Source organism: Panthera tigris, chromosome A1, assembly GCF_018350195.1.
Source record: "Panthera tigris isolate Pti1 chromosome A1, P.tigris_Pti1_mat1.1, whole genome shotgun sequence".
In the NCBI taxonomy this organism is placed as follows: domain Eukaryota; kingdom Metazoa; phylum Chordata; class Mammalia; order Carnivora; family Felidae; genus Panthera; species Panthera tigris.
This window is the reverse complement of record NC_056660.1, coordinates 115,999,495-116,026,702: the sequence shown is the minus strand read 5'-3', so window position 1 is coordinate 116,026,702 and position 27,208 is coordinate 115,999,495. Positions and strand designations below refer to the sequence as shown.

Sequence of the window (27,208 nt, the reverse complement as noted above, 5' to 3'; positions counted from 1 at the left end):
TATTATTTAGGAATAAAACCAAATTAAGTATTGATATATGTGACAACATGGTTGAAACTTGAAAACATTATGAAGTGAAAGAAGCCAGTCTCAGAGGAACATATACCGCATGATTCCATTTATGTGTAATGTCCAGAATAGGCAGATCCATAAAGACAAAAAGCAGATTAGTGGTTACCTAAGATGGAGAGATTGAATAAAGTGAGTGACACTTAACGGGTGTAGGGTTTCTTTCCAGGACAATAAAAATATTCTAAAATTGGCTGTGGTGAACAATGCACAACTCTGAATATGCTAAAAGCCACTGAATTGTATACTCTATTTTAAAATACTTTTTCTATTTTAGTTTTTGAAGTAATCTTTGCACCCAACATGGGGCTTGAATTTACAACCTCAAGATCTAGAGTTGTATGCCTACTGACTGAGCTAGCCAGGCACACTTCAATCGTACACTTTGTTTATTTATTTACTTATTTATTTATATATTAATGTTTATTTGTTTTTGAGAGACAGAGAGAGAGAGAGAGAGAGAGAGAGAGAGAGAGGGAAAGAGAGAGAGAGCAGAGGAGGCGCAAGAAAAGAGGGACATAGAGAATCCCAAGCAGGCACTGCGCTGTCAGCACAGAGCCGGATGTGGGGCTCAAACTCATGAGCTGTGAGATCATGACCTGAGCCGAAAACCGAGTTGGGACACTTAACTGATTGAGCCACCCAGGCACCCCTCAATTGTATACTTTAAATGGGTGAATTGTATGATAGATGAATTGAATGTACACATATGCAGTATCTGTTTATTTGACTAAAATTCAGCTATCATGATCTTTATAAAATTCTAAAACATTTCACTTTAAAAATATTAACCAGAATCTATTGTAAAAATTATTTTTTTCTACCTTATAGAAATTTTTAAGCCACATACAGAATTCTGATCACTTTTAGATTTTGCTGTGATTAGTACTATAAAATGTCTTTTTTTTCGGAAAGGAAAACATGGTAGTAAGTTGCCTAGCATCATGATGAGAGTTTGAAACACATCAAGTTATTCGTTCTTCTATGGTAAACAGGTAAAGCATTTTCCTCAAAACTATAATTTATCATTTTGAGGCATAAATTGATTACTCTTTGATTTACCTAAATGAGAGGTTGGCAAACTATGGCCTGAATACCAAATCCAGTCTGCTATGTTTGATGGCCTAAAATCTAAGACTGACTTTGATATTTTAAATGGTTGAAACAAATAAAAAGACTATTTCGTGACACTTGGAAATTATACAAAATTCAAATTCCAGTGTTCATAAATAAAGTTCTATTGGAACACAGCCATGCTTGTTCATTTACCTATTGCCTATGGCTGCTTTTGTGCTCTGATGGCAGAGATGAGGACGTATGACAGACACCATATGGCCTGCAAAACCTAAAATATTTACTATTCGACATTTTATAGAAAAAGTTTGCCAATCTCCTACATAAATGAGAAACGAGTGAAAGAAGACATTGCACATTTAGCTAAATATGGAATTTTATCACTCTGTTGGCATAAGAACAAACTGGCTACCTATTTAGGGAACTGCTGACCACATCCCTGAGAAGTTACACAAAAATCAAAATTATAGACATGAAAACTACCTTAGTAATCATCTAACTATGAACTTCACTTTATTTTAAAATGAATATAACTTTTTTTCCCTTCTGATCTTACCTGTAATCAACTTTATCATGGAGGTGCTAAATTTTAATTTTCTAATGATAAGACTTTAAGGTTTACACGTTTCCCCCTGTTATCAGCAATGAATGTCCTTGTAAGTTCACATCTTCGAGCATTTGTCTAATTATTTACCTGAGGCTAAATTTATGCAAGTGGAATAGCTGAATAAGGGTAACCACCCTTTTAATTTATTTGTGAAAGCATTTCCATTAATAGTCATAGCAATTTTTACCATACAACAAAAATCATTCGCTAGAGTGCTAATCTATCCACACCTTTGCCATCAGTAGCTATTACCAAATCTTTAAGTTTTTTTTAAGGTGTATTCATTTTTCAGAGACAGAGAGAGGCAAAGCGTGAGTGGGGGAGGGGCAGATAGACAGGGAAACATAGAATCTGAAACAGGCTCCAGGCTCGAGCTGTCAGTACAGAGCCCGACGTGGGGCTTGAACTCACAAACCACGAGATCATGACCTGAGCTGAAGTCGGACGCTTAACCGACTAAGCCACCCAGGCGACCCCCAAATCTTTAAAGTTTAAGCTTTGCCAATCTGCTTAAAAAAAAAAAAAATTATTGAACATTTGTATTTCTTTTTCTGTGAACTACCCATTCACAGGAACATTTTTTATTCTGGGCAAGTTATGTTTTTCTCATTGATTTGTAAGTGACCTGTTCTTCTGGTCTTATAAGGTTTTTTTTTGTTTTTGCTTTTGTTTTTAATTTTAAACTAAGAATTGGTTTCAAAATTTTAGCATCTGTCAAAATAATCATATATTTTTTCTTTTAATCATCAACAAAATATCTTCATGTTAAGCTATCTCTTGCCTTCTTAAAATAATTCTACTTGGGCATGTTATTTGTTCTTTTAATGCAACTTCTGCATTGAATAGCAACACCCTCACTTTCCAGGTAAGCAGACTGAACTTCATGTAAGCAATCTTGTTTTTGAAACCTTTTCCATTATACCATACATCCTAGGATATCAGACCCTTACTCTTTTTTTTAAAGTGTTTTATTTATTTATTTTTGAGAGGGAGCACAAGCAGCAAAGGGGCAGAGAAAGGAGACAGAGAATCCCAAGCAGGCTCTGCGCTGCTAGCACTGAGCTAGAGAGGTGCTTAATCTCACCAACTGGGAGACCATGACCGGAGTCAAAATCAAGAGTAAGACGCCTAACCAAATGAGCCACCCAGGCATCCCTCAGACACTTACTCTTTAAGTGAGGATCTAATAAAACACTTATAGCATAAATATTATAATTAGCAAAAGGTTTCTAATGCTTTACTAAATATTTTCTAATACTAATGTTAGAATCATTTAGGTAGTAATGTTATTTGGTAAACTGTGATCTGCTTGAAAACTAGTCTCTCACTTTTATGGCTCAAAATATTTTTTAAGAACAAGAGGTCAAAATAAAAAAAAGTGATGGTAATTTAACAGTCTATTAATCATTTCCTTTGAAAGAGATACGAAGGTTATTGGTCATAAGGAGGGTAAATTTATTACAACAAATTTTCAACAATTTCTTTTTTTTTACTTTGTTTAATTTTGAGCAAGAGGGGGGAAGGGCCAGAGAGAGAAGACAGAGAATCCCGCACTGATAGTGTGGAGCCGGATGTGGGACTCGATCTCACAAACTGTGAAATCATGACCTGAGCCGAAATCCAGAGTCTGACGCTTAACCGACTGAGCCACCCAGGCGCCCCTCAACAATTTCTCTTTTTTTTTTCATTTTAAAAATTTACATCCAGGGGCGCCTGGGTGGCTCAGTCGGTTAAGCGTCCGACTTCAGCTTAGGTCATGATCTCACGGTCTGTGGGTTCGAGCCCCGCATCGGGCTCTGGGCTGATGGCTCAGAGCCTGGAGCCTGCTTCCGATTCTGTGTCTCCCTCTCTCTCTGCCCCTCCCCCGTTCATGCTCTGTCTCTCTCTGTCTCAAAAATAAACATTAAAAAAAAAAATTATTAAAAAAAAAAAATTTACATCCAAATTAGTTAGCATATAGTGCAACAATGATTTTAGGAGTAGATTCCTTAGTGCTCCTCACACATTTAGCCCATCCTCCCTCCCACACCCCCTCAACAATTTCTCATAAGAAAAATTATTTTTCTTACTCACCTTTTCCAGATCAAGCTCTTTCAAAAGAATACTTGCATTCTTATTTGCTTCTGCAGCCTGTTGGTCTTTAGCCTTCACAATTGTCTCAACACACTGGTGACATTTTTTTAAGAGTTCCTACAGTGGAAAATGGAATAATATAAATATAGGAACATAGAAACAGGCCAAATAAAACTTGAGTTGATAAGCACACTGAAGTCCAGGGCATAAAGCCCAAACAACTGAAATTCATTGAGCCAAATATAAGCAATCCTTTGAGTGTAGTCATGTATCAATCTTCATGAAAAAAAAAAAAAAATCACTATTTCTTAAAGTTTGTATTCTTAGAGAATACAAACTAATTCTAATCAAGGTAACAGTCTAGTTATAAATTTTAGCTGCATTCACTGTAATTATAGTCCATAACAGGAAGGAATCCTCAAAATAATTTATCAAAATTATTATATCCATTCTTCATTTGCAAATAGAGAAACTAAAGCACAGACAGATGAGGTGATCGGTGTCACAGAGGACAAAACAAAGGTTGCTAATTGCACACTTTGGCATCTAATTCCACAAAGAACACAAATGTGTTTCAATGTTCTAGTGAACCTACCTTATCTGTAATTGTTGCTATGTATCGCATGCATTCAATATCAGAAGGGAACTGATTGACTTCCTTCACCAAATACTGAACAACTTTCACATGACCCTGTGAGAAGTACAACAAAAAATGCACAGAAGAATTCCTTGAAAATTTGCTCATATGCTTAAAAACTTAAGAGTAAAAGGTATAAAGATACTTCCAGATCATTTACTAAACTTAAAATTGAAATTATGAAAATAAAAACAACATGCCCAGGTATTTCTCCTAAATTTAACTTAGCATTTCCCATTGAAAATAGAAAAACTTTTGTAGAAAACAAGTGTTTCCTAGAATAAATGTATTAATAAAAATTGGCAGTGTGAAATGAACCTTTATTTAAAAAGGAAATAGGTCCTAAAACAGAGAGATGTTCTACCTTGCAAAATATTATTTTGGGTCCATCTTAATAAACAAGGTAGATTCTCACAATTATCTGAGACCCATGACTTGAATCTAGGGAAAATGTTTTCTAAATGCTATGATCAGAGGTGAATGATCTATAATTAATTCTAACTATCATCTACCTCAATATAACCAAACTTGCATAGTTTTCCTTCCTACCAAGTTCTAAAACATCTTCCAGAATTAGTCTGATGGTGACAAAAATCAGAAAAGTCGTTGTCTCTACGGCAGGAAATTCATTGAGAATGGGCATGATGGAACTTTCTAGGATTACAGAAGTATTTTATGAATTTATGGGGTGTGGGTTACCCAGGTGTATACAGTTATCAAAACTCATTAAACTATGCACCTTTGGTTTGTATATTTCACTATATGTAAATGATGCCTCAATTAAAAGGAAAGGGCAAAAACTTAAAGAATTAAGTCTAGAAAATATTTTAAGATTTTTAAAAAATATAATTTATTATCAGTTTGGTTTCTATACAACACCCAGTGCTCATCCCAACAAATGCCCTCCCCAGTGCTCATTATCCACTTTCCCCTCTCCCCCACCCTTAAGATTTTTTTAGAAGATTTTATTTTTTAAGTAATCCCTACACCAAACATGGAGCTCAAACATATAATCCTAGATTCAAGAGTCGCATGTTCCACTGACAGAGCCAGCCAGGCGCCCCTAAGATTTTTTTTGTAAGGCCTAAAACTTACACCATTCTCATTCAATAGCTATTTAGTGACTGCCTAATATGTGTTGGGCACTATGCTAAACAATGTGCATAAAGAGTGATATTCATAAAGCTTGGTCTTCCTGGATCTTCCAGTCTAACTGGGGAAATAAGCTTTAAAAAAGTAAATACATATTTGAATGTATAATTACAAATTGGTATAAGGAAAATAATAGGGTACTATAAAAAAGAGCAAGAGGACCTTTTCAGACTGAGTGTTAGGGAAGGACTCTCTAAGTAGTGACATATACAATGGGAGCTGGGGCACCTGGGTGGCTCAGTCAGTTAAGCTTCCAACCCTTGATTTGGTGGCTCAGGTCATGATCTCACGATTTGTGAGATTGAGCCCCTCAGTGGGCTCTGCACTGATACCACGGAGTCTGCTCGGGATTCTCTCTCTCTCTCTCTCTGCCCTTTCCCCATTTGCACTCATGCATGTGTACTCTCTCTCTCTCAAAATAAATGAATCAGCTTTAAAAAATAAATAAAATAAAATAAAATAAAATAAAATAAAATAAAATAAAATAAAATAAAATAAAATAAAATTGGAGCTAAAAGATGAGCAGAAGTGAGCCAGTGAAGAGCAAGGGAGAGAAAACTCATAGCAAAGGCCCTCTGGCAGTTAAAAATATAGTGCATTCTAGGCCAGCAGCTAAAGTGTAGTGAGCAAAGGTGAAGGGTAGCAAAAATGACTGCTATGGGGCTGTGGGCATGAACCACATCCTGCAGGGCTTTGTAAGCCATGGTAAGTGGTTTATACTTTACCATAATTGTAGTGGGAAAGCTTTTAAAAATATAGCAGACAAGCAAGCTTTAACATACATACGAGACATAGTAAGTTTTTATGAAAGAGACCATTCCTTTTTGTTCCTTTTTAGGTAGAGAAGACATTCACCCGCATACTTAAATCTCGTGTTTTGCGTACACGACAAAACTAGTCAAGATGCCAAGTGCTTTACAAACAAAGTTGCTCATGGTGAGCTACCACGTAGCTCTGAGATTTGGCCACAAAAAGAGTGGAAAGATAGCAGTGATTTATGTATGGAAATGCAGTCTATTCTCCAAGAGCAATTCATTTTTCTCACATGGTTTCAACTTAGAATTAGTTAAAAATGATTGCATTTAGCTTTCTTCCCCCACATAAAATTACCTTGCGAAATGCTGACATAAGAGGTGTGATCTTCCGGTTATCTGCTGCATCCACATCGGCACCTGCTTGGACTAGCAATTGCACCACATCAAAGTGACCACCATTGGAGGCCAGCCAAAGTGGTGTGTTTCCCTTCTTGTTTCGAACATCAATATGGGCTCCCCTATAAAGTCAAAGAATGTTAGTATAGTTTGTATCCTGTGAGAAGAGGGTGACTTTCTATTTCCTCTATTTGTCTTTTATCTTCTATAAAATAGCATACAAATAATCCATTCTTTAAAATGCCAATAAAGTAAAAACAATCTGATTAATTGTAAAGGTGCTGAAAAGTAAAAAGGATCACAAAAACTCCTATATGTAAATATAAAATTTACCCACCTATTAATCAGGAGCTCACAAAATTTGTAGTGACCTTTATCTGCTGCTATTGTGAGAGCAGTATCTCTTGAGGAAGGCACAGGAGGGGCATTGACATCTGCTCCTTTATCAAGGAGAACTCTTCCAACCTCTGCATATCCTCCAGAAGCAGCTTCCATCAAGGGGGTAAGACCAGTCTGTTTAAACCAAAAATTTATGCAAGTAAATGAATACAATTATCTTAACAGACTAAAACAACTGACTTATAAGTCGACTCTATTTCTGATTTTCTCTCATAAAAGAACTAAGCAGTATTCAGTCTTCAATTTCACTAAACTACAAGTGAAAATTGTTGAATTGAGTCAGACATGCTGGAATGAACTCACTCATTCCAACTCATAAAAAAACAATTTCGTAACTTCTATACTGTTATAAATTTATACATGAGACAGTAACTTCTCTGCACAATGACTACAGATAATGAAAAATGAATAAAAAGAAAATTAAATAAGGCACATCACTGTTCAATGGGAAAATTCTGTTTAATGTTTTTTTAAATTTTTTTATTTTTGAGAAAGACAGAATATGAGTGGGGGAGGGGCAGAGAGAGAGGGAGACACAGAATTTGAACCAGGCTCCAGACTCTGAGCTGTCAGCACAGGGCCTGACGCAGGGTTCTGACTCATGAACCGTGAGATCATGACCTGAGCCAAAGTGGGACACTTAACCAACTGAGCCACCCAGGCACCCTGGGAAAATTTTGTTTAAAATATCTAACTGAGAATGTTAGTTTGCTAAATAACTCTGGATAGATTCCTTTAATCCTATTCAACCTTGGGAAAAGTAGATTAAAATAGCACTTCTTAAATTTTATGTATATGTGTCTTTTGCTCATTAGTCTTCAAAATATTTGCCAAGAGACATTTCCTACTGGTATCATTTCCAAAGTAATACGGGTTTCTCTAGGACATCTAATAGATAATTGGACAACACTAAATACGCATAATACAAAAAGATAAACTGGACAGCAGGAAAGGCTCATTTTTCTTTGTGCTATGAAAAATTTGAGGAAAACTCCACTCCCTAATTTCATAGATTAAAAAAATGTAAATGTTGCATTAAATTTTAAGAAACATAACTAATGCAGTTCAGAGAGACAATATGAGAATTTCATTCAGACCTTTCAAATTTGAAATGACTAAAAATTTGGCCATTCGTTGTGTGATTATAATGAATTCTATATAAGCTACGCTTTTCTAGGGTTGTAAGTTTCTAATAATTCCAAGCACAGCAATTAAAAACGCCGAGATACTAACTCCTTTCTAAATGCCAAACACTCATGAAATTGTCAGAATCTGTCACGATCAGATTAGATTTTAGCTGTCTTAATTTTATAATCCATGCAGTTCTTTAAAAATCTACATTAAAGGACTCTATATGGGACACCTGGCTGGCTTAGTTGGTAGAATATACAACTCTTGATCTCAGGGTCGTGGGTTCAAACCTAATGTTGGGAGTAGAAGTTACCTAAGAAATTAAAAAAAAAGAACTCTACAAAACAATCACTACAAAATCTTATTACAGTCAAAATTGCAAACTGGAAGATTCATAGAGAGCTACTTAAGGTTGAGGTTGGAAAATGTGATTCTACTTTCTTCATTGTTCTTAATAAAAGTCACAAATGATGATATTGTGTCACTGACCACTGTATACAGCACAGTTCCCTGGTCCTGCCTTGGGTTGTCAGTTTTAACTTACAACAATTTAAAATAGCACAATTGGAGTTGAAAAGCGATATATTTTTTTTAAGACTTTATTTTTAAGTAATCTCTACACCCAATGTGGGGCTTGAACTCAGAGCTCCAAAATCAAGAGTCCCACACTACACCAACTGAGCCAGTCCAGTGCCCCGAAATGCCACACTTTTTACACTAGAAATATACCTGAAGTAGTTGACAAGTTATAAAATTCTTACCTTTGCCCTATGTTCAACATTGGCTTTTCGGTCCAGAAGCAAACTCACGACTTCTGCTCGGCCTTGAAAACAGGCCAAAGTAAGAGCCGTGTTCCGATTGGTCTCTATTTGGGCATTAATGTCTGAACCCATATCAAGCAGCAGTTTCACTGCAGGAACGTGTCCATTCATGGCAGCCAACATCAGGGGAGAAATACCCAGTTTACTCCCAGTCCTAAAGGGAGAAATGTGCTTAGAAACTTAAGGTAATATGTTGCCTATTGCATTTTAAAAAGCATAGAGAATATAAAAGATGAAAATGATTCAGTAAAAAGAAAGGTTTCTAACACCAGTGTAAATTTTATTTGTGTAGACTACTAATTAGGAATAGGAAAATCTATTTATTTATTTATTTATTTATTTATACATTAATATTATTTATTGTTTGTTTATTTATTTTGAGAGAGTGACAGCATGGGGGGAAGGGCGGGGGGGGGGGGAGAGTGTATGAGAGAGAAGGAGAGAGAGAATCCCAAGCAGGATCCATGCTATCAGCATAGAACCCAATGCAGGGCTCAAACTCATGAACCATGAGATCATGACCTGAGCTGAGATCAAGAGTCAGATGCTTAACTGACTGAACCACCCAGGCACCCTGGAAAATTACACAATGTAAAAGATAACCCCTATTTAGAGGTTATAAATTTCCAACTACACATAATGAAGTACTTTCCGAGATGACACCTCTCTAAAAATAGCCATGTTAGCATTTTGAAGTAAGCTGTGACTACTTATAAGCACATTACAGGAATAATTGTTGATCTTGTAACTTTAATACAATCTTTAAAAAAAATTTTCACTTTTAGTTAAAGTATACTTGATTTTATTACTATCTTAATTAAAAGTGGTATCTGTCCAGATATATAGAGGAAGACATTTAACCCCAATGTAGTAATGTACTAATCATGAATAATAAAATGAAGATACATACCTTGAATTAATCTCCGCCCCAGCATTAAGTAGGATCTTAATGATATTAACATATCCTCCAGATGCAGCTAGACTCAATGGTGTATAATCAGACACGTTCCTGTGTTCTTTATTTGCACCTCGAGCCAGCAGCAAGTCTACCACCTACAAAGTAAAATATAAAAAACAAGTGTTCAACTTATAATGAAGGAAGCACGGAGAAATGGAACCTGTAACTTCCTTGCCTGAATATCTGGCATTTTAATTATGCCCTAGATATTCAAGTATCAGCAACTGGAGAAATGGATTAAACTTCGTATCAGGAATTTGGAGCTTTGAAATCCCAATTATATTACAATAACAAGATATTACTCTCTCTTTTTTTATTTTTAAAATGTTACTCTTCCTACTCGTCAATTGTTGAGTGATGAACTTGCATTTCATATGTGTTAGGATTATGGTTCATTCAGCCCCCAATAAATGTAAGGATAAACAGAAATTTTTTTGCCTAAACGGCAAGAAACAGATTCTATGAAAGGTGATTCACTACTCCCATTAAACTTAGTATATGGAACATGTCAAAACACAGGCAAGTTTTATTCATGTAGCTAAATTACTTAGTATATGCATATTTAAAATACGAGCATAATGGTTACAAAGTGAAAATTAACATTAACACACCTCCTGACGTCCACCAGAACATGCTAATGAAAGTGGAGTATCCTTAGTTCGTTCAGATTGTGCTTCTATATCGCCACCTTTATCCAAAAGGATTTCAACAACTCCAACATGGCCTGCTGTTGCTGCCAGGATCAGTGGTGTGAAACCTAAAGGAGAAATAAAAATCTCAAATTTGTTTTTTTTGCTTATTGAGCCATTGTTTTCAATTTTCTATTAAAATTTTTTTTAAGTTTATTTATTTATTTGAGAGAGAGAGAGAGTGAGTAGGGGAGGGGCAGAGACAGAGGGAAAGAGAGAAAATCCCAAGCAGGCTCCTGGCTGTTAGTGCAGAGCCCAATGCAAGGTTTGAACTCATGAATGGTGAGATCACGACATGAGCCAAAACCAAGAGTCGGACACTTAACCAACTGAGCCACCCAGGGGCCCCTCAGTTTTCTATTATTTTAATAGAATAAGGTCATTAAGGTAGATAATTATAACCATTTAACAAATTGCTCTAAGCTCTCATTTGTTAGTGACAAAAACCCCAAAATACCTGATAAAAACTAAATGCTAAGTCAAACAAAACTACTAAAGTTTATACTCATAATGAGCTCTGGATATTATACTTTTGGATTAAGAAGAAAGGCAACCATGGGGTGCCTGGGTGGCTCAGTCGGTTGAGCGTCCGACTTCGGCTCAGGTCATGATCTCACGGTTTGTGAGTTTGAGCCCCACGTCGGGCTCTGTGCTGACAGCTCAGAGCCCGAAGCTGCTTCAGATTCTGTGTCTCCCCCTCCCTCTGCCCCTCCCCCGCTTGTGCTCTGTCTCTCTCTCTCAAAAATAAATAAACATTAAAAAAAAATTACAAAAAAAAAAAAAAGAAAGGCAACCACAACTTGCTGTATTTCACTCATGATATATAGTCTTAATTTAAAAAAAATTTTGAGAATAATCTGGCTCTGTAAATGAACAAATCTGGATATTCCTAATTGAAATATGCATATCCACCTTTAAAAATTTATTTATTTTCAGAGAGAGAGAGAGAGTGAGCGCACGCACGTGCACGCGCACACACACACACGTGCAAGAGCAGGAGGGGCAGAGAGAAAGAGAGAGAGACAATCCCAAGCAGGCTTCACACTGTCAGACCAGAGTCCGATGCAGGACTCGAACCCACAAACTATGAGATCATGACCTAAGCTGAAATCAAGAGTCAGACACTTAACGGACTGAGCTGCTGCCCAGGTACCCCTGCTTCTCCATCTTTTCACTGAGATAGTTTAGGAACTACTCATTGATAATAAAAAAATAATTGTTTTTGGGGTGCCTGGGTGGCTCAGTCAGCTAAGCGTCCAACTTTGGCTCAGGTCATGTTCTCAAGGTTTGTGAGTCTGGGACCCATATCAGGCTCGCTAATATCAGCCATGAGGCCTGCTTCAGATCCTCTTTCCCTTTCTCTCTCTCTCTCTCTCTCTCTCTCTCTCTCTCTCTGCCCCTCCCCTGCTCGCTCCCATTCTCTCTCTCAGAAATAAATATTAAAAAAAATAACAATTATTTTCTAAACAGGCAGACACACACAAAAACACACACGAAAAAACTCTTAGGCTTTACTTCTGACTGACATGTCTTACCTTTTTTGTCTCTGTGCTCAATTTTAGCATCTCGTGCAATGAGTACAGACACAAGTTCTTCGTGGCCACCTGCACAAGCTAATGTCAATGCTGTGTCATGATTGCTCTCAGTCTAAAAGGAAAAAAGGTTCGTTTTTGTTTACAACGGGATTATCAATTGAAGAGCAAATAATTCTTATTTGTACAATGAATGTATAATAATTTTCTTTTCCAAAGAAAATCAGAATTTGCAAAATAAGTTTAAATAAAGCAATCTACTCACATGTGCATCAATGTCAACTGAAGGATACACAGGGGGCATAGACTGGGAAGCCACATTGCTTGGAGACTGTGAACAGGGTTCAGGTGTAAGACATTCTGTGGTCTGAGAGGAACTGTTTGAACCAGTGGGCACTCTGCTACTCACAGCTGAAAAACAATATTCACATTGCTGAATGCTACTTGAAAGAATGAAGTCATTTGTATACAGAAAAACACAAAAAAACAGAAAATTTTATAGCAGGAATATAATGTAGTAGTCAAATCACAAGCTTGGAGTCAAACGGACCTATGCTTAAATCCTAGTGCCACCACTTTCTGATTTCAGGCAAGTAATTTAACCTCGGAGAGTCTCAATTTTCCTCATATGTAAAATGAGGATGATAATAATAGTACCTGCCTTGAAATATTGTTGGAAACACCACTTGAGATGATGCATGTAAAGTACTTACTAGCATGGTGCCCATTATTTAGTGAATATACAACAAATGATAGCCTTTTATGCTGTCAATAGGGAAAAAGTAGTTTCCAATAAATAATAAATTTTGTATCTTAGTTTGTAAAAGGTAATTAGATAAAAACATCCTAAAGACAATACAAAAAAAAAGAGGGGGGGGGAGAGAATACACTAAAATATTTCTCACATAAATAGCAGAGAATATGTTTTAAAATTCAATATTTACTTTGAAAATTTGCTAAAATGCATCAATGTCTGAAAATAAAACTATTTTTAAAATGAACATTGGAACTTTTATTAGAGATATCAGTCTGGTGTTTGAAAACTGAGTTAACTTACATTCTATCTTTATGTCTCTGCATATTGCTTATGTTTCTTAAGAGACAGTGTTAACCCCACAGAGGGAGAAATGGGACCTATTCAGAGGGATGTTATGAGTTGTCTGCTAGGTAAGGAACAAAAAACATTTAAAACACACAGTGTTTGGCACATGTTAAGTGCTCAATAAATGTAAGTATCAGATATTTTATAGGACTTTCAGTACTATTGTTCACTGTATTGAAAAATATGAACATTACTACTCACTAAAGAAAATACTCAGAAAAAAACATATAACCATTAATAATATGAAAAAAAAAAAAAAAAGACAAAGCTTCAGTAATGACAATAACCTTCTCTTACCTAGACCAAAAATCAAAAACACAGGTCTCAATAGAAAATGTAATCATTTCACATGCTGGAGAATGTTTAGTCTCTAGAATTTTGATATGACTGGATCCTAATCAAGGATACCATTCACAAGAAAAAATGACTAAGTTTAGTATACTACTTCTTAAATAAGTTGCAAACTTAAGATGTTCAGATATATTTCTACCTGAGCTGTCCCGCTCTTCTCCCCACCGATATATATAAAATTGTCTTGGCCATATGAATTTCTATAGCTTCTATCATGGTTACGAATAGGAATAATTATTATGTATTTTTGTTTCACATATAAGAACTTGCACAATGGAAACAAAGTTTAATAAAAAAATTTTTTGTCATCAATGAATTAAAAGCAGATAGTATTTTGCTATACCTCCTCAAAACAGCAGATACGTTTGGAAAACAGCTCTAGAAAATAAGACACTAAGGAATAATATGTAGCTTCTCTGTAATAATAAGCTTTCAACAGTAGTCTCATAATTATCACATATACCTTACTAACATAACTACTTTTTTTATCATTATTAATGTTGTCTATCCATGTTATCTCCTTTTGTTATTATGAAAAACAGATTCTTAATTTTTTTAAATAACTGATTAGAGCACTATGTCAGATGTGATACAAAAAAGACTTCTTCACAGAGATGGTTTTTAAAAAATACTTTTGTGCATTTAACAGCTCTATTACCAAAAATGTGTTGTTATATCAACTATCATACATTTTTGTACAATATTATCCTAGAAACATTTTTTCCTCTTTGCAATAATGACAATCAGAAACATTCCACAAAAGTGACTTTAATAGGATTAATTACATACGAAAAGTAATGAAGACTAGAAAGTAGCAAGATTTAAAAAGGTACATGTGGAATAAAGGTATTATTAACATAAAATTACACCAGGACTATTACATTTTCATAAACCCTAAAACGTTTCCTACCTCTGAATGAAATGTCTCTGAAAATGACTAATACAGATTGCTGCCACAAAAGTCACTATACAATTCAAATTAAATTTATGCACTATCCTAAAATGGGGTGATAGAAGAACTAACTGCAATATTCTACTTAATTCTTTATGAAATTTAACATGGTTTTGTAGGCAATATGGAAGATAATAATAAACTTTACTATATAAAAATCTCAGACACTACGTGTACATAAACTATGCTGTGAGAGTTTAGAAAATTACCATAATCTGTTTTATATAACAGTAACTTTAGTAAATATATACAAATAAATAAAAGCCTATAAGTAAAATATTAACATTAGAAGAAATTATTTAAAGGTATTTTATTGCAAATTCTCTCAAAAATAAGAGGATTTCCTAAGTACCTTTTTATTCTTAAGATTATACTATAAGATTACTTAAAGCAATATACTTTTGAACGAGAATTTGTTTTAAGAGAACCTATTAAGGTGCCAACAACACTAACAATGCGCTAGCCACAAAACTATATAAAACCTTACATATATATAAAATCTTTATATAAAAATAAGGGAAACTGTTCATTTTTTTAGAAGTCCAAGGAAATAACAAATATCTTTAAGATAAATCCAGAACTTCAAGATGAATCAGATGCATGCATATTACACTTAAGGTTTTTAAACATGGCTGAACTGAGTTTAAATCTTGGCACCTAGTAGTAACTTAATATCCATATGTCTTAGTTTTTCAACAGAAAAACAGACGTGGGAAAAGGACCTATTTTATAAGATTATTATAAATAGCCATGAGATAATGTATATAAAGCATTGAGCACAGAGCTTAATACATGGTAAGTGCTCAATAAATGTGAATAAATTGATATTATTTGATTTTTAATTGATCTTTATATATTAATGATAAAATTTTTACCAGATGTTTCTAGAAATGCTCAATTGTCAAAGCTATTTTGAATTTTAGATTTCTAAATCTTAGTTCTATACATTTGAACTGAGAATCACTTGTCATTATGATAACTTCTAAAAGCCCAACACTTATTTTTACAAGGAAAGGACCTGAAGAACCATGCTCCCAACCAAGAGTTTACGTACATTCTGTCTGGGACTATATCAAGTATGACACATATAAGACTATACACTAAAATACTAAGTTAATCAAGTCACCGTCTTACTAAATTACTTATCTAACCAACTCATTTACATGAAAATATTTTGCCATACAAGCAATAAAGAAAAAAATACTCCTATATTTAAAGAGCAAAATTTATTGCTATTATTTAATGGATATTCTCTAAAGTAAAACTGTAAGATATACAGTATTCTCTCCTTTATTAAATACAAGGGATGAGAACTAGATTTAATTTGGGTAAAATTAATTACATCTTTGGCCTGATCTATAATCATTATTAATATATTAATATAGCATGCAATCGTAGAATTAGGTATTCACCTAATCCACCCTTGTCTAATTTCTTTCACCTTCAATAAAGAAAATTAAAAGAAACCGGGACTTAATAAAATAAAATAACATTTTTTAACTTTAAGTGAGAAAGTTTGTCATACTGAAAAAGGAAATTTAATTGTTGCTATATATTTTAAAACAGATAACCTTCATAAAAATGGAAAATTTTTATATGAAGATAACTTTTGTATTTATTGGTTGATTTATATGTGCAAGCTTGTTAATAAAAGAATATTGTACAAAATGATAGGCCAACTATCACTAATGTCTAACAGAAATTAAATTTTCATAGTTTATATTAACATATATAAATAAAAGATGTTTCTAAACAAATATTTTGAACTTTATAAAAGACCATTTCAATTTAACAAATAGTTGAATGAAATAAAATTTCACCTCCCATACAAGAACCACCCATAAATACTACCATAAAGTTAATATTTTCAAGTTCCTTTTAGAGCTGTTTCTACATTATTTAAAAAAAAAAAAAAAAAGACAAGTTCTAAGTTACAACAAAGCTAGATTGAGCAGTAATGTGGGTTTCATAACTGCAAACTGAGTATGTAATTACAAACATTATAATGCTACTTATTGAATCCTAAGTCGTAAAAATTTTATTCCCATATGCTTGGTTTCATTATTATTATTCATATTTGTACTTGACACTCAAATATCTGCTTATATTAGATTAGAAATTAGAACTATAAATGAACTCTTAAGAGTTTATTCATAATTTATAACAACTCTCAATGCTAATGACACAAAGTTCATTTGAGTTAAGCGACTGTTGGCTGCAGGTATAAAAAACCCAAACTAAAGAATAAAGAATCTAACTTCTTAAAACCTTTCCCAGCATTTTTATTCTCTTTCTAGGAAAGTAAGATATTCCTCTTCTGCACAGTGATACTAATTACGTATCAGAGGAAACTCATAGGCAGTATCACAGTTCTATAACCATTACAAGTCATATACAAGCCCAATATAATTCCTGATTTAAGTAAGCTTATTCCACATTTTTAAAGATTCAGCAAAGATTAGGAAGGCTAAAAGCTCACAAAAGAAGAAAGGAAACTGGGATAGCATAATTGGGATGGGAAGAGGGGAGGAGAATATGACAAGAGGAAACAGACAACAGTAAGGAAAAAAATGTTGCAATCAAGAGACAGAGGACTGGCCTGCCTTTGAATATCACTCCAGCTACATCTTAGTTCTTGGTCTTCATCCACTGTCAACAGCCATTCTGGCTGCATTTCTGAACTGGGCTCTCATGGAGGTGATACATTCACCAGCCATCTTTAGGAAGGTAAATGATTAATTGCACTGTTTTCCCACTGCTGCAAGGACAATGAAAGGGAAAGTAAACTTGTGCACCTCATTTCAAATCTAGTTGTAATTTTCCACACAACAATAAACAGAAACATATACTTTAAGGTTATCAGGCCTTTCTTTTTCTCTTTTCCTGTGTGTATGTGTGGTGTCTTTGTCTGTGTGCTTTCATCAGGATAGTAAATATGAAAATCCCAATCTCCAAATCATCATCCAGTTGATGATAACTTCAGGGTAATTTGAATCTTCTGACCACAGATACAAGAACATGGAATGCGTAGTTTTCTCTGAACATCCCTTTTAATTACAAATATTAAAGTGATCTAATATAATTATAAATAAAGAGAAAGCCATGTAATTTAGAATTACGATATCCACATATGAAAATCAATAGCAGGAAAATTTAACGTATAATTCTTACGTGAATATCTCTAAGGCCTACAAAGAAATTCTATTTAGAGGTCTCCTACCCAAGATACAACACAGGGTATGTTTTTGCTCATTTGTTTAAAGCTGTCTCTACACCCATCATGGGGCTTAAACTCACAACCTGGAAAGCAAGCGTTGCATGCTCTACCAACTGAGTCACCCAGGTGCCCCCACAGGGTGGTTTCTTTCTTTCTTTTTTTTTTTTTTAAATTTAATTTAATTTAATTTTTTAATGATTTTTTCCCCCCACAGGGTGGTTTTGATACCAAAGTTCTAAAATAAAAGATCATGTCAATTTTATTTCTTTGCCTTTGCAAATAACGAAAAAGAAGAGGGGAAAACACACTTTTGTGCATTAGTGCTGTCTGGCTTAGTTAAATTCACTTCCAAAACACCTCCAGGAATAAGTAATTTTACAAAGATAGGTCCACAATGGAAAAGTACCAGGTTGGTGTCTTTGGAGAGTCGTGTAAAGAAGTTGAGCACACAGATTAAAGAGAAATTATTACAGATATATTTCTTAACCCACCTGCTATCAGGTCATCAAGAGTGTCGGTAAGCGTCTGGGCTGGAGTTGCAACCATTAGTCCATCTGGTTCTTGAACTAACAGCCCCTGATCATGTCCAGTAATAGCAATCTGAGGCTGTCCTATAAGCTGATGATTACCTGATACTTTCTGAAGTTCAAGAGAACTTGTCCCATTAGAACCTAAGTCACCGGAAAAGTTACACTGTGGAGATGATAAAGGCTGGACTGGGACAAAATCAATTTGTGCTGCCGATGGTGGAGACTGGTGCTCATCATCAACATCGTTATCTTTAAATAAGAGTGTGTCAACCTGAGGTAACTCTGCAAAGTGATCCTCTGGGAGACTACCATCTCCTTCCCCTTCTGGGAAGACTCCGCTATGAGAGCACTGCTGCTGTGGAGATACTGTGTCTTTCTGACCTTTGGTTTCCAAGTATTCTTTGGTAAATTGCTGCTGTGTTTTCATCTGCAACTGCCTTTCCACTTTCTGCAGTTCCTTCAGTATTTTCTTCTTCTTCTGGACTTGCTCTTCTCTGTTCTTTTTAAGTTCTTCTATCTTATCTTTGTTCAGAGGTTCACCTTGAATTAACTCCAGTGACTTAAGCTGTGCTTTTTCAATAGCACTAATTCTTTGTCCCAGTTCATTCAGCTTGCCTTCAGTCTCCTCTACTATGCACTCCAAAGGCTGGTATGGGTGAAAAGGTGGCAGTACGTCCTGATCTGCTACCTGCAGGGAACTGGACTTCTGCTTGGATGTACCTAAGCACATGAAAAATGTTTGAAAAAGTGCCATGCTAAAAAAAAAAAAAAATCAGCTCCCCCTCCCACACACACGGACCTCCCTCCCAAAACCCTTTTAACTAATGCTGTAAAATGAATGTTCAAAGACTCACACCGGTGGGAGGCAGATTAAAGACTAGACTCCTCTATTTCACATAGCACACACTGGGATGTTGCCAATTAAAAAAATGGGAATTTTTTAATTAAAAAATCGAATCTTTAGGATAGGAGGATTCTGGAAATTAAAACAGGTCCGGGAGAAAGGAAATCAAAGAGGAAAAATCTCGAAATTTTGCTTAGTAGATTGGACTTTTAAAGAACGTCAAATCTAAAATAGTGTCAAAATAGCGTTGAGGATATCATCAGTGTTAGCTTAACTTTTCAATTGTTTCTTCACAATATTAACTGTGCAAGTAAAGGTTACTACAGGAAACTGTAACTTATAAATCAAAGTAGTGAAAAGTATTTTTCAAGTGGCCAAAACCTTTGTCTTGTTACATTAAAATACAACATGAAATCAGTTTTTTCAGGACCTATCCTAAAACTTTCCACTAATAAGTCTTTAGCATTTCTTTACCTGAAAACTATATTAAACTTAAGTCACAAAGGACAATTATTCTGAATTTAAATAAACTCTTCATGTAAAAGTCTACGAGAGAAACTGAGTATTACCCTAGGAGAAACCAGGCTTCTCATATAGGATTTCTCATACTGACAGTGTATGTTAAAAATGAAGTAAATGTGTGTTATTTTAAGATTTTGGATTGCACTTAAGTTACTCCCCTCATTACAAAATAATTATCAATATTAACAATCCTAACATTGGGACATAAAAAGGAAAAAAAACATACAGTAACTACTCTGAGGCATACTCAAGGCTTAATCCTCCTGTTTAGGAAGAATTGGGACTATTCAGCAATAAAAAGGAACAAACTACTGATACATTCTATAAGGGGGATGAACCTTGAAAACATTACACTAAGTGAAAGAAGACAGTCACAAAAGATCACATATTATGCAATTCCATTTATATCAAATCTATAAAGAAAAAGGCAAATCTATAGAGACAGAAAGAAAAGTAGTGGTTGCTTGGGGTTATAGTAGTGAGAAGGAAGATTGATTACAAACTGGCATAAAAGGTCTCAGAATGATAGAGATTAAAACTAGATGGTGGTGATGGTTACAAAATTCTGTAAATTTACTAAAACTCGCTGCACTGTACACTTAAAATGAAGGACCTTTAACGTATGTAAATTAAACAACAATAGAGCCGCTTTTAAAAAAGATCTGGGTAAAAAATAGTTGTTTACTATTTTGAATTGCAGTCAACATATATGAATAATATAAGTAACTTAAGGTTTTTAAAAATAAGATCATCCAACGTATTCACAATGATTCTCAAGTCCAAAGGAAAAAGTCATCACCCATTTGATGTTAAAATACTCTGAATTACAAGAGGGTAATGAAACCACTAGGGAAAAAAATCAGAGCGTCAACTGTTTTTTGGTTTTTTTCTTCTAGAATCGGAGATCTCAAAACTGCATGTACCTCAAGCATCTTCAACATGTTATTAATGAAAAAGTCTAACAGTTTTCCCCCTAGATATTGACTTTAACAGTGTCAGGACACCACAGTTCTGAAATTATGGCAATCACTTTAAGAGAAGTATTCTTTGAAAGCAACCCTCATCAAAATGTATTGCCCATATTTAATTTTATATCTGAACTAAGAGATGGGTAAAGACTTTAATCTTCCTGAGCAAAAGCTGTTATATTTGTGAGATAATTTAATAACTACTGTAAGATCTTACAGGAATTCATGGTTTGGTTTATCTGTTCCAAGTACCTAATAACAATCAACAGGCAAGAAAAAGGAGATTTACTGCCACAAACAGCAATGTAGACATCTGCTAGCCCAGCAAAGAAATTTTCAATTGTGTAATAAATGCAATAACATCAGCAATTTAGTAGCTCTGCAAAGAATGAATGTTCCTTTAAATGCTCATTAATTTTATTTACAACACGCTAGTATACTTACTAACAGGAATATGCCCTATCTTTTTTTTTTTTCAAGTTTATTCATTTATTATTGAGACAGAGACAGTTCAAATGGGGGAGGGGCAGAGAGAGAGAGAGAGAGAGAGAGAATCCCAAGCAGGCTCTGTGCTGTCGGCACAGAGCCCAACGCTGGGCTTGAATTCATGAAACTATGAGATCATGACCTGAGCCAAAACTGAGAGTCAGACACTTAACGGACTGAGCCACCCAGGCATCCCAAGCCCTATCTTGTTAACAATTTAACGGACTGAGCCACCCAGGCACCCCAAGCCCTATCTTGTTAACAAATAAAATCCAAGAAGTTTAGAGTACAACATTACTAAAAGTAACTTATGTAACTGAATATAAAGACTATAAGCTGAGGACATATGTAGCAGGAAGAACACGATGGTGGAAAATAATGGACAAAAAACAGTTCTTCGCAAAATAGCCAATGGCTGAGTATCTGTAATCATGGAGTTAGTGGGATTGCATAGCTACACAGAGCACTAATTCAAGCTATAAATCAAGAATAAAACAAGGTGGTGAAGCACAAATAATGTCACCTAATTATTCCTAGAAGTTAAAGCAACACCTTCTGTGTTTGGGAAAAGAAGAGAATGTGACAAGCATCCTTCTAGCAACAAAAATTTTAGTAGGTAGGAAGGCAGTTGTGTAAGATGCCAGAAAATAAGAGTTCCACCTTTTTAAAACATCTCCCACTGTCGCATACAAATAAATTAAATCTATTCACTGGCAGCAGTGAGAGACATCATAAAGTACTATTTAGGAATATAGGTAAACCAACATCTAACTCTTTGGTCTGGTGTTTATCCTACTTCCTCAGCTTTCCCTTTTGTACCATCAATAAAACTAAGAGTTTGTAATAGGAAACCATAACACAGAGACAGTTTCAAACATAGCCTTTCTTTTATGTGCAGTAAGGGAATGAGGTAGACATATATTTGACAAAAATTTAGTTTACTACTGAAATGAGCTTAATTCCATCAGTTATTTTCATGTATAAAATAGTATAGTGTGCAATAAAAAATAATGGCCAAAGGGAAAATTATAGGACATACAGATGGATCTGGATTTGGTTTCACATTTCCTTACTTGATTTTGTGTAAGGACATTTAAGCGCTGTTCCACAATTCCCTTGCTTTCTTACATTACTACACAGCATCTTACTAGAATGAAATAGCACTCCCAACTGGGTCTTAAATGGAAAAAAAGGTTGATGAAATACAGTTGAAAATAACACAATACATCAAGTGTAGTAGAGTATATATTATCTAATGGAATTTGTATTTGGGTAAACAGATGTATATTGTGTTCTGAGTTTCAATATAAAATATTTCCTGTTACGGTCACAGTCAAAATGTGTCAAAAATGAAAGCCACTGGCCTAGAAAAGACTTATTTTGCCTTTATGCCTAAATTTCTATCTCAGAATTTCCCAAAGTAACAGGGCATGCTATACAGCTTTAATACAGTAAGGATAACCAAGCATGTCCAAAGACAGAGCATCTGTGTAACATCCTAAAAGATTAGTTCAACTTTCTGCCTTTTACTGTAAACAGCTATATGTTAAAAGATTAAATTCAGGCATATGTAAATCCATATAAGCATGATTACATGGAAATCTGCTAAACTAGAGAACATTAGGAGTAAAATTTCCAGAGGAACACTCAATTTCATTCACTGTACATATAATTTCTATACGACTTTACTGATTTGATATAAAAATAAGAACTTCTCATGTTACCTACTCTAATAAACAATTCTGGGATATAAAGCAGCATGTTAATTTCTTAGTTTATGTTCAAATTTTTTCCGATCTTGTCCGAACCACTCTAGAATACTACTTCTTAATTTTTTACACATCCTCTTTAATTACAATGTCTCTCTTCTTAAAAAAATTCTTAATAATTTTCTTTTGTCTTTAGAATAATCTAAATTCTTAGCCTGGCACCATTAATTTATTCAACAAATATATGAGCATCTAGTATAAGCAAGGCATAGTGAGCCATACAAAGATGAGCAACATAAACCCTGCCCTTGAGGAGCTTACAGTCTAAAAGGGGAGATAAAGATGTACAAATCCAAATGTAAGAATTAAGTCAAGGGTTGGAAGGCATGGAAATGGGAAGGAGGGTGTATAATATGGGAACCCTTCTGCATTACTAGTGGGAGTGTAAACTTCTATAGCCATCCCGGAGAGCAAATTTGTGGCACTTTGTCAGATAAACATTATGCATTCCTCAGACAGGTGATTCTGCTCCTGATTATATCCCAAAGAAATTCTCACACAGATCCACAAGGGGACTGTACCATGACTTTCATCACAGCATTGTCTGTGGTGGTGGGGAATGAGAGGCAATTTGGTATACCCATCACTGGAAAAGGAGAAGTAAAACAAGAAAAATATACAGGGTGAAGCACTGTGTTGCCAGTAGAAATAATCTAGAGGTGGATACACATCGATAGATCTTTAAAACAATGCTGAGTGAGAAAAGTAAAAAACAAAACACGACCTATAGCACAATACCAGTCATGCAAATCAAAAATACACACAAAGTAGTAAACATTTTATAAGAACAAAAGAACTCACATCAAACGCAGTAGAGTCATTGCCTACTAGGGAAGTAAGGGAATGGGAAGAGGGAGAAAAGAGAATAAATAAAACAAAAGAGGATCCATGACAATAAAGCAGCAGGAATGGAGTATGATTAACTCAACCTTCTTTCTACACTTTGAAGTCCAAGGGGAGGGGAAGAGGCAGGAGTGACCAGAGTCTGAAGGAAGATCCCATAAAGTGTTGTTGGACTCCAGAGAAAAGAAATTACTCCTCAAGAGGGCCTGAGGTACACACAAAAGATGTGTTTTGTTTATCCTGACATCATTTTAGTGTTTTGCAACAAATTAGTTCTAAGATGTACAACCTGCAGAAGATAATTATGAGTCCTATCTTTCAGAATTCCTGGAGAACCAGTTACAACAAGTAAGTTGGATGCAAGAGTGGCTTTAAGTAACAAATTTATTTACAAAACTGATTTGGAAGGGCAAAAGGTTGATATTATTTACATATCTTTTCCCAACTGAACGTTCAAAACTATAGTTAGTAAAGCTAAATAATGCTAGAAAACGGAGCATACCACTATCACCTGGTTTCACATTTTGTTTATAGAGGTGATCTTGAGGCCTCTGTCAGATACCACCTAGAATGCTGATTCCTTTGAAAACCGACCATGGATAAGTGAGATTAGTTGCCTAAAAAAGGAGAATATGGGTCAAGATGGATGGAGCCTAGGCAAATGAAGCACATGGATCATGAAAGAAAAGAATATCTGAGTAGGATATATATAAAATACCTGGGTAAGTTTTTTTTTTTTTTTTTAATGTTTATTTTGAGAGACAGAGAAAGAGAGAGACAGAGACAGAGCATGAGGAGGGAAGGAACAGAGAGAGGGGGAAGCACAGAATCCTAAGCAGGCTCCAGGTTCTGAGCTGTCAGCACAGAGCCTGACGTGGGGCTCAAACTCATGAACTGTGAGATCTTGACCTGAGCAGAAGTTGGACACTTAACTCACTGAGTCACCCAGGTGCCCCAAAATACCTGGGTAAGTTTTAAGGGCATGATATGTTCTAGAAGGATACAGATATGAATAATAAAAAGACTTCAGACATAAGTAAAATGTTCTAAGAACTTAAAAAATGATTGCTAGGAAAGGAAGAGAGTCCTAAAGAGTAAGAACTCTTCCTCCATCCCTAATCAAACATGCAACACAGAGATAGTCTAAGGACTTAGAAGAAACAAAAACACGAGCATTGAACAGAGATTTCACCACTCAAAGAAATTTCTTTAGAGAAATAACAGAGTTTTGAGGAGAAAAAGACACTTTAAGGAGAAAAAAGTAATAATATTTCTTCCATAATTTAAGATATGTTTTCCTATCTATCTGGATAATTCAGTATGTACGTTTACAACACCAACTAATTTTTCCTAATTCATAGTGATATAATACTCTACGATGCACATAATTTATATTAAAATAACATCTTAATACAGTGGATTATCACAGTTTGGCTCTATGTAAAGAACTATTAGGTTGGCAATGCCACTGGCAGCTGACAACATCAAGTACCCAAGGGTCTAAATACAAGTGTTAATTTTTTCCTTCTCTAATAATTTAGTAAAATGAAAGATGATTAAAAAAATTAGTTCATTTTTATGCTATTCAGTAAGTAATAAAACATCAGAGTGAAGAAAATAAGTAGATACTCAGTAACGAAGGTCTTTCAGTAATTAAAAAATATGATTACTCACTTGAGCATCAACTTAAAGAAACCTTACCCAAATGTTTCTGTTGCCTTACATATTAAATCTGAATTTAAAATGTTTTACTTCTTTTCTGTTGACACTTTATGTCCTTCCTAGCTTATATCTTGATTCTTTTGTGTCTCTGTGTTATTTTTTTTTCAATATATGAAATTTATTGTCAAATTGGTTTCCAGCCTCTGTGTTATTAATGTATTTTTTAATCATTTCTTATTTAGTACTGAATTTCCTTAGCCAAAGTTACTATAGTCTTCTACAATGTATAGCCAAACAAAAAATTATAATAACAGAGACATTTAGGTTTAAGTATTTTACTAAAGGCTGTCAGTCAGTTAGGATATTCAGATTCCTTAACAAGTACATGCTTAATTTGTTTTTTATTTGTTAAGATTAAAAAAAGCAGTCTTAAAAAAAAATAGCAGTCTTATTTTTTGAAGAGTTTGAATAGCTAAGTGTCCAATAGAAAACTCCATAACTACCTTAAGTCAGAGAGATTGCAGGTATTTGCTCTCTGAAATTAATAGTTTAGAAATGAACTAATCCTTGATCATGGCCCTCAATACTCTAAATTACTAAAATTGACATAATTTAAAAGTAGCTTCTGTTTGCTGCTATAATAGTCACCTCTAACCAACTTTTCTCAAATCATAATATTAGAGGTACTAACATATACTTACACACTTCACTGTAATTTCAAAAATCTAAAGCTTGGTTATTATATATTGAATGAAATACGCTCATAAATTTGTTTTTATGTAGTTTTTAATACCTTACATATTACCTACTTTATTTCAGAGATATGACAACTACACATGATTATCAAGTGAAGGTACTTTCTATCTACAAGTGAAGACAGCAGGAAAATATCAGAGCTCATAAACTTAAGTCCTTTAAATAATATATGCTCCTTCTTAATATTCACTTGGATATCATGTATATACTTTTTGATAGTTATTTGTCCAGGTTCACATGACAGATGTAAGCCCACCATATTCAGCATTACATGAAAGAAACTACATATAATTCTTAAACTTCTAACTCCCAGAGTTGAAAAGTGCTACTAAGACTTAACTAGACAGCAAACATACATTTTCATTCCTCATATTTTACTGTTGTTCAACAAAAGAATTGTCAAATGCAAAATGAATGCCTGATAAATTTTTGCTACTGTAATATAATCAACAGCCTGATATGCTTTTAAAGTATTTTCATCTGTGCAAGATGAAAACTCCAACTAGCAGTATGTTAGCAAGAAAATTAGAAGTCATTTTTCTTAGTATTTATGTTCTTTCATTTACAAATAATCTGTAAGACTACTAGCATTTGTCAGAAATCCCTAATTCAATTAATCCTGGGTACACAGTTAATGGTGTACCATTAAAGTACTTTTGTGAATTCATTAATTAGGTGATGAAATACCCATTTTAAGGAAAATAATTCAATAACTAACCTTTTTGTACTCCTAAAAGGGCAGGAGAGTTCTCCTGTGACGTTCTATCAGGTTCCTGGGGAGGTACAACCATGGCAAGTGTATGCATTGGTACACGTGGAACCTAAAAAATTAACTCAGAAAAAATACCATCTCAGACCAAAGAATAAAAAGGAGGCCCTTAAATGAAATGGAAATTTAGATTTTATTTATATG

The 27,208-nt window shown here is 34.5% G+C and overlaps 1 protein-coding gene across 3 annotated transcripts in view; it reads right to left on the bottom strand.

Moving 5' to 3' along the window:
• The window catches only part of ANKHD1 (ankyrin repeat and KH domain containing 1), a 130,362-nt gene that overhangs the window by 16,495 nt on the left and 86,659 nt on the right, over positions 1-27,208 (bottom strand). For all 3 annotated transcript variants that reach the window (XM_042985305.1, XM_042985309.1, XM_042985307.1), the window contains 11 exons: positions 27,014-27,116; positions 18,407-19,165; positions 12,559-12,704; positions 12,297-12,408; positions 10,684-10,829; positions 10,025-10,167; positions 9,055-9,268; positions 7,101-7,276; positions 6,723-6,885; positions 4,419-4,514; positions 3,824-3,940 (listed from right to left, as the gene is read on the bottom strand). In XM_042985305.1, coding sequence (XP_042841239.1) covers positions 3,824-3,940; positions 4,419-4,514; positions 6,723-6,885; positions 7,101-7,276; positions 9,055-9,268; positions 10,025-10,167; positions 10,684-10,829; positions 12,297-12,408; positions 12,559-12,704; positions 18,407-19,165; positions 27,014-27,116 — 2,175 coding nt within the window. The remainder of the gene's footprint in view (positions 1-3,823; positions 3,941-4,418; positions 4,515-6,722; positions 6,886-7,100; positions 7,277-9,054; positions 9,269-10,024; positions 10,168-10,683; positions 10,830-12,296; positions 12,409-12,558; positions 12,705-18,406; positions 19,166-27,013; positions 27,117-27,208) is intronic.